Below are 8,139 nucleotides of genomic sequence, written 5' to 3' on the forward strand. Positions count from 1 at the left end.
AGTCACACATGTTTCTCAGCTCAAGTGCTTCTTCACCGATGAGTCTGAGAGATGAGGGTGGAATTCGGCCACTGAGAAACTGCTAAGGCCATATAGTCATAGACTGCCGTGTAAATGTGTGATGCCAAAGTTATAGCTTATGGACGTTTTTACACTTGGTACACAGCAACATGGTATGAGAAAGTTTGCACTCTATGTAAATCACAGAAATAAGAAAAAAAAAAGCCACAACCAATTAAAGTGCCATTTAGCTTCCTGAAGGTTATTAGGTTTATTAGGAAATTGTTGGTGGTGTAGAATCCTTCTTAGAATACTCTTGAATGCCAGAGTTCCTAGATATATGCCTACAAAGAGGTCTTGACCTTGCATACTTTCTCTTGCATACACAGTTAGATAGATAAATTCACACATATGGGGACTGGCATGCAAATGTTAGAGTGATATGTTTGGCTCAATTTCAGGTCAAGCTGTGGATGTAACTGTGTCAACAGTCAACACAAACACACACACACACACACAGCTTTGGAGAGTCTAATGGATATATGTATATATACACCCACACACACCCACACACACATGCGTAAAGCAGGGATCAGGTTTTTATTATGGTGGATACAAGGGTGGGTCAGGGTGAAAATACTAACCCCATATAGCCTCTCAGTGCCTTGGCTAAAATTACTATGGTGATGTAAGTGCAGAAATTGGCCTGTCTGAGTATATACAAGATCACTTGAGCACAGGATCCAGACGGACCTCGAGCAACATCTCAGTGCCCAGCCTTCCCCTAAACCCTACACTCCTACACAGGTAAGCTGAGGCTACTATCTCAAATTGACTAAACTATGCAAGAAGCTATTGTCTGTGTGTGTGTGTGTGTGTGTGTGTAACAAGAACTAGTGAAGTGTGTAACCTGAGGGAGCTTAAATATTACAAATAACACAGAATTGTTATTAATAATGCGAATAAGAATAATGAGAGCATGGTCCAGTTATGTACTGGTATGATGATGAGTATCTTAAATCCATTTAAAGATAATTAAAAACTTTGTCTAGACCTTGAGAGAACTGCATTCATTCGAACAGATTATCCTGTAGTGTATCTGCTGGCATCACGATGCAAAGAGGATTACAAGCTTTGTCCGTCCTTGTTGTGTGTATTTGTATGTATACAGAGGGGAGAGGATGCAGACCGCAAACCATGACCTGAGCAAGCAGTGGCAGCAACAGGCACGGGCACTGAGTAGAGAAGCTCGAGGAGGTGAGACTCCTAGAAATATCAAAAGAACCAGACAGAAACAGACAGTGATCAAAATACCATTGACTTCTTTTCCTCTCTGTGGCAATGAGTTAAACTTTTGCGCTAGTCATAGTGTTGTCTTTGATTGACAGTGGCAGGCAAGATCAAACTCATGCTTTAAGGTCACGTGAGCAGACGACTCTCAGTGCCATGGCACCCTGTAAACGGAGACGGATCCGCCGTGCAACTAGCACTGCCAAGGAAACACTCCACACATTTATCTGTTTGTTTTACGTTATTTTCCAGTGACTTCAGCATTGTGTCATTTTTGGCACTGTACAGTCCCTCGAGCTCAGCTAAATCTGACTCCAAAGTGGGAAATATATCCAGGCTCCCCCTGACGCAAGTTCTTGAGAAGCTGCAAAAATTACAAACGTCACTGTGAAGCAATTTTCCCCCTGGCAGTTTCTTCATCCATCAGTCTATTTATGTTCCAGTGTCTGTGCAACAGAGTGATAATAAATAGTTTTGCGCTACTTAAATAGGGTTTAGGATTATTCAGGATCAGGATCAGGATCAGGGTCAAGTGTGGGTACGATGCTGTTTTGACACACAAGCCTTCCAAACCAAGCAAAAGAATTTGCACTATGAAAAACAGTCAGTCAGTGGCAGAATATTTCTCAGTGTGCGTTTCGTATGCATTTCAGAAGGCCTGAATCTAGGGAAGAAGGTCAGCACACCAAAGGATGTAATGATTGAGGAGCTGAACCTGACATCCAACAGAGGTTCCAGGATGTTCCAAGAGAGGCAGAAAAGAGTGGACAAATTCACAGTGGAGAACACAGCAGATGCACCTACCTTCATATATGTAAGACATAAACTTAGCTACACTAACTTCTTGGTTAAAAGCTTTGGAATCAAACCAAACCTCTGCAGTGAAACTATATCAGCACATGGACCAGGTTCTTATAAATTTGTTGATGAGTGACTCAATGAAGTAGGGCTTTTTCATTCAACAATGCAGCTCCCACACCTAAGCAACATATCTGAACCTCTCTGTCCAGCTGTGTGTCACTTTCCCTTCACATAACTCTACCAGTGAAATTAGGAATCCTCTGGAGATTACTTGAGATGATTCCTACAGTCCAGGTGGTGACATGACTAAAATACTACTCCTGCAAAAAGATGTGTGATCATACTTTGATGAATATACTGATGAGGATATTTTTTTAAATTAATGGCTGCCTCCACACATTCAGACAGAAAGCAAAAGAAGCTGTGCATAACTCGTCAGCTCCAGGTTGAGAGAATTTGATCACACTTGAGATCCAGTAGTATAAGAATTGTGGGCTTGCAGCACTCGCTGATTGCAGGATATCCACAAGTCAACAAATCAGACTCAGTGGAATGTCGCTTTTTGAAGGCCAATCTGCTGGTCCCTCTGCAGAAGACAGCATGTTTAGAGGTTTATTTGGTGTTTTGACAGAGGTAATTATGTTTGCCAGTTTCTGTGTTAATGATGTTTGTAGATTTGGATTTGTTGGTTCACCATATCACCATACCATGGCTGGGGATGTGGTAGTTTAGTGGGTAAGGTGTTGGATAATTGATCAGAGGGTTCTGAGTTCAAATCCTAGGTCCACTGAGCTGCCTCTGCTAGGCCTGTGCATGAGGCCCTTAGTGCTCAGTTGTATAAAATTAGATAAATTGTAAGTTATAAAGGTGTCTGCCTTGTGCTGTAAATCTGAAGGCTGCAGATAGTTATAGCTTAATAAGAGCTGGCTTTTGCATATCTCAAGTTTTCAACAAAGCATTCTTGGTTAAGTAGATGGTATCTTGTGATCTAGCAGGTTATATTAAGAGATGTAGGATAAAAGTTTGGGTAAAAAGTGAGGGGGGTGGAGTAACTTGTATCTTCTTACCACTGACAGGATTTTTTAGCATGCTACCGAAAACTGCTTAAATAAGCTTAGAGGTGAATGATGCAGGATTCAGATGATGCATGTGAGTGCAGCAGAGAGTTGCAGAAGTTAAGCTATGTAGATGTGGAAATTCAGGAGACAGGATTGGGTGATGGGAAGGGTTCAGGCCACAGGTGATGGCTTGGCAAGTGAAGAGAATCTTAAAGATATCAGTATCAGTGCTGGAGTAGAATTAAGTAGTGGTTTGCTGTGGGTGGGAGGAGGAAAGTTGGGTACATGTGGCAAGGAGATCCATCTAACTGACCACCATCTCATAGTAATATATATATATATTTTCATATGCATCAGAAAAGAATATTTGCACTTCAATTTGAAGTAAGTCTTGTCTTAATTAGGTACACCGTCTAGCTGTAGTTTTGACCTCATAATTTTCAACTCAAAATGTAGAATTTATCAAAACAAATATTTGCTTAGAATTTTGTGCAGTTTTACGCAGATGCACTGCAGCTGGCTGTGTGAAAATAAAGCAGCAAATGTGTGGAGCTTGAATGTAGGGGGTTTTTATTAATAAGGGGTCTAAACAGTCAGTAATTACAATCAAACATGAAATCTGTAACTGCTTTTAATGTGTAAACAAGAATTTTATGTTCTGTGTGCCAAACAAATTAGACCTATTTCTATTCTATGCAGATAAATGAGACCCCAAGTAAAGACTATTTTAAGTGCTATAAGGCTTTGAAATACTAGCTATGTCCAGTTCACATTTTATAATGTAGTTCCCTCAGGCAGAGTTACGGTGGAACATGAATGGTATTAAGTGAATGCAAGGCTTAAATACATAAATATAACCAAGAGCCAACCTTTACACAGGAGCTGTTAAAACTGTGAAAATCCAACAAAAGGCCAGAGTAGGCACCTTGCATGTTAAACTCATTTGCAGAATCCTGCTGAATGTTAGACCTCACACAACATACTAATGAAATGATTCATCCATCAAGGTTTATTCTATGTATTTGGTAAACCTGCCATAGGACTAGCTTTAAAAATAGATCTGTTTCTAATTTTTTTTTGAGAAAAGATCCCAATGATGGCTGTTTGTCCCTTAGGATGGCCTGAATCAGATGCAGGCCCAGAGTCAGGTCCAGTTGGCATCACGGGCTCAAGGCGGGAAGGAGAACATGGCACACCCCATAGCCGGTAAACATAGTCTGGTTACCACTCTGATGGAAACTGTCTCCAAGAAAGGCAGCCCCAACGTCCTTGCTCCAGGTAGAGCAATGGATCAGTATTAAAGAAATACTTCGCCCACAAAGGATGACTGCTAAGTGCACATGTAGGGGGCTGGAGAACATATTTTCACATGATGCTAACTGCTCCAAATTGGTTTTCTCTCATTAGGAGCCATGTTGGCACTTTTGGGTGAAGCATTACTTTAATGTTTTTATGTCTCTGGGGATTCTAAAAATGAATCTGAAGCACAATGAAGGTTTCTTGAATTTTGCTCCTTCACTTACAATGTCTTTATGTGAAGTGATGTGATTTGAAAAAAGGAATGAATAAGTGAATAGATTTTGAAAAATCTCTTAAAATAGAAAATGTTCAAGGAAACATTTTTAATACAGCTAAATCCTGTGCATTAGCTATTGTGAATAAACCATATAGACACATCAGTTAACTTACCATATTACTTTACAGTCACATGACTTTCATTAACATGTATGCTTGCGTCCCTTCTATATGAGCTCACGGACTCACATTTAAGATAATTATAAGCTAATTAGTGTTCCCTCTCTGACCCTTAAATAAGCCTCTTTTTGTGTGGTGAACTATTTGAAGTCCCATGGGGAGCTAGAATGACTCACACTGAGAGTTTGAGCTAAGCCTGTACAGCATGCACGAAAGACTAGTCTAATCCTCTAATGGATCTGTTAAAGTGAGATCATGCTTGTGAGATGTTGCTGGGGCAAATTGCTTATAAGGGACAGATTGGGGTCCTTAGGTTGATAATAGGTTGCTACATGTCGCTCATCCATATCCAAATTCTAATAATCAAAGTAAAGCTCCAATGGGCATAGTATTAGTATAGTATAGTCTTGGTACTGCAATCTTACTTAAAAAGTAGTGCTAGATCACATGCAGTGAATTTCAAATAGATATTTTGCCATGATCTATGGTAAAAGGTAATGTTACTCCTGAGCATTGGCTAGAACTTTGGACAATTTATTGTCTATGAAGGTTTCCTTGGTCCAAGACAATCAGTGATGAATTGATTACAGGGTGCAAAATTACCCTAAATGAAAGGTTTCCTTGAACAGCACTGAAATTTAGTGCTGTGTCCATCCACAACTGGAATAGGTCATACTATGGTTAGAGTTTGAGTCTTTTTAAATAGTAGATGATATTAGTTTGTGATTCTCTGGTCCCACCTCTTACAGGCTACTCTGGCCCTTTAAAAGAAATTCCTCGAGAAAAGTTCAACATTACTGTAATCCCTAAATCCTACTGCTCACCATGGAGAGAGGCACTGAGGGGCAATGAAGAGTTACTAACATCTATGAGCCCACAGCTTCCTGAACCAGAGAAACGTCAGCCTGCAAACTACAGATGCTTCAACAGGTATGTGGCCAAACTCCCAGATCCCCATCGAACTGGGACTTACATACATCCAACATCCGAAGGGAAATCCAACAAACTAGTTTATATTTATATCAGTACATTTGATATTCTTCAACAAGAACAGGCAAATCCCCTTAAGGATTGTCTTCCGGAAACCCTCAGAAAGACAAAATTAGAAATTAGGATTGATTGACAACTGCAAGCTGAAGGACAAAGCTTCAGAGGAATACAAGCCACATTGGCATCAGATTCATAGGCAAGGCACATTTTGCCACCCTCCATGTAGGGCTAAAGAATCATTGAGAAGAAGGTCTTAAAATAACCACTTCAACAGAAAGTGCCCAGGGTTTATTCTCCACAAAAGCCAAATGAAGACAGTGCGAATAGAAGTGTCGACAGGGGTCAGTTAGGGGTTTCGGCTCAGTGATACCTCGTCCATGGTGATTATCCGCCCTAAATAGACCCACCAGATACCAATGCTATCAGATTGTGATGTCCAGATATCTGTGGAGTTAACGCTGGCCCCTCTATCGTTGGCTTTTCCGTGATGGAACCAATGTCTCTCGGAGTGGAAATAGACACCAAGGACATGTTAAAAACAGAAGTGTCATGACCTGGAGGTCTCCCTCTCAAGCCTTTCAGAGCCTCCACATTAGCACACCAGGTGTCTCTGTTCCAGGTGGTAGGTGGTGAAAGTTGCAATTCCAGGATGACGCAATGTCTCTGTGTTCCAAACCATGGTAACCCTCATGTTTTAGCTTTTTCTCTGCTTCCAGCATTCCTGATCAGCTGAATATTTAATGAAGTGTTAGAGCAAAGAAAACACTAAAATGTGCAGGACAGGGGGTTCCCCAGGACCAGGGTTGGAAAACTGTCCTCTACAGATGTGTACTACCAGGGTCCAGAAAATATTCTGGTGCTGTATGTATGCCGAAGAGAAAGATCTTGTAAAATAGAAAATGAATCACAAAATAAACGTCTCCTATCTATCCCTGTTGTTTTCCCTCTCAGGGTAGCGATGCCATTTGGGGGTCCCATGCACAGTAAGAGGGTTATTCCCACCATCAGCTTTGAAGCAGTGGAGTCCCAGAATTTGCCAGGCCCCACAGTGGAGAGGATGGTCAAACGGCCCAATTTCAACAGAGCACCTCGCGGCTGGGCCACAAGTTACTTACCCGAGTCTAATGAACTCTGAGTGCATCGGGGTCAAAGCCCTGACTGTCTAAAGTTTACTAATAGCTGAGAGCCTGTGGCACTCGCTGTTCTGATGCCTTTTGATCATAGACAATAATTCTGGGTTTGCTGCAGAAGGCAGAATATCAGGTTTTAACCATGGGCATTCATAAAAGCTAGAACTGGGATGCTAACTGGAATAATGTGGGTCTTTGAGAGAAAGGTTGAGTCTTTGTAGTAGGCAGTAACTGTAAACTAAAAGCTTAAGATGAATGCACTTCAACTTAATTTATTCAAATGGTGTTGATGCAAACGAATGCCAGGATATGATTCTCAGTACAATATTGTCTTGTTTTGTCCTTATAAGAAGAGTACACCTGAACAACTGGAATATGGCACTGTAACATGTGATCTTCAACAGTGTCCAAGATTTATTTTATAATTAAATTCTGAATTGAACTTCTTTCATCTCCATGCTGAGCTAGTTTTGATTTATTGAATAGTTTCTTACTATTACTGCCTGCTTACGCTGACACCAATGGGATTTAGCTCTCGCCTTAATCTCTACCTAACGAGAGTAATGCAGCAGCACTTTAATCCTTTAGTCTGTCCGGATATCTCACCTCCTTTCCTGGTCACTCTACTCAAACAGGTGAGGTTCCAAAGCTTCGCTGTTTGCCATCACATAGATTACAAACAAGATGAATATAGTCTCTGCCGTAACTGGCTCATCAATATTACATTAATCATGCATGATGGGTGAGAAATCTAGTGAGAAACCCTAGCTCTTTTGGTTTGTTTAGGATCAAATCTTAACTGTTTTGTAAGTAAGTACAAGATTTTTTTTTTTCAAACCTGTCCTATTAAACACCATTGTAATGTTGCTAGCAATGTCTCCCTGTGGCACACAAACCAGAAACGAACAATTTGGAGTCAGATTTGTTAAGAACACAGCACAAATTTTGATGTGTTTCAGTGTAGAGTTGTTGTTACTGTTCCCACAATGTATTATAGTCTCGTGTAAAGTAAGAAAAGACAATAAAAAGTGAAAAATATAAAATGCAGTGGCATTGTCGAAAACTTTTCAGTTGTTCGTTGAGAGACATGTACAAGGAAACCAGAAGTGGAAGGATTGTTTTTTGTCCAAACAAAAAATAAGCACAAGCATATTATAATATTATATATATTTTTT

At 40.4% G+C, this 8,139-nt stretch overlaps 1 protein-coding gene across 3 annotated transcripts; it reads left to right on the top strand.

Annotated features, from left to right (window-relative positions):
• The first annotated feature begins 651 nt into the window (after positions 1 to 651).
• Positions 652 to 7,830, top strand: myoz3a (myozenin 3a). 3 transcript variants are annotated; one of them, XM_058407429.1, is made up of 6 exons: positions 652 to 807; positions 1,172 to 1,257; positions 1,944 to 2,104; positions 4,265 to 4,427; positions 5,594 to 5,774; positions 6,786 to 7,830. In XM_058407429.1, the coding sequence occupies exons 2-6, from the start codon at positions 1,182 to 1,184 to the stop codon at positions 6,967 to 6,969; spliced, it is 765 nt and encodes a 254-aa protein (XP_058263412.1). In that variant the 5' UTR covers positions 652 to 807; positions 1,172 to 1,181; the 3' UTR covers positions 6,970 to 7,830. The 3 variants fall into 3 exon arrangements, with proteins under 3 accessions (XP_058263412.1, XP_058263414.1, XP_058263413.1); XM_058407431.1 differs by having other exon boundaries at positions 4,265 to 4,355; XM_058407430.1 differs by having other exon boundaries at positions 1,947 to 2,104.
• Positions 7,831 to 8,139: the final 309 nt, after the last annotated feature.

This window comes from Hemibagrus wyckioides, linkage group LG14 (genome assembly GCF_019097595.1).
Source record: "Hemibagrus wyckioides isolate EC202008001 linkage group LG14, SWU_Hwy_1.0, whole genome shotgun sequence".
In the NCBI taxonomy this organism is placed as follows: domain Eukaryota; kingdom Metazoa; phylum Chordata; class Actinopteri; order Siluriformes; family Bagridae; genus Hemibagrus; species Hemibagrus wyckioides.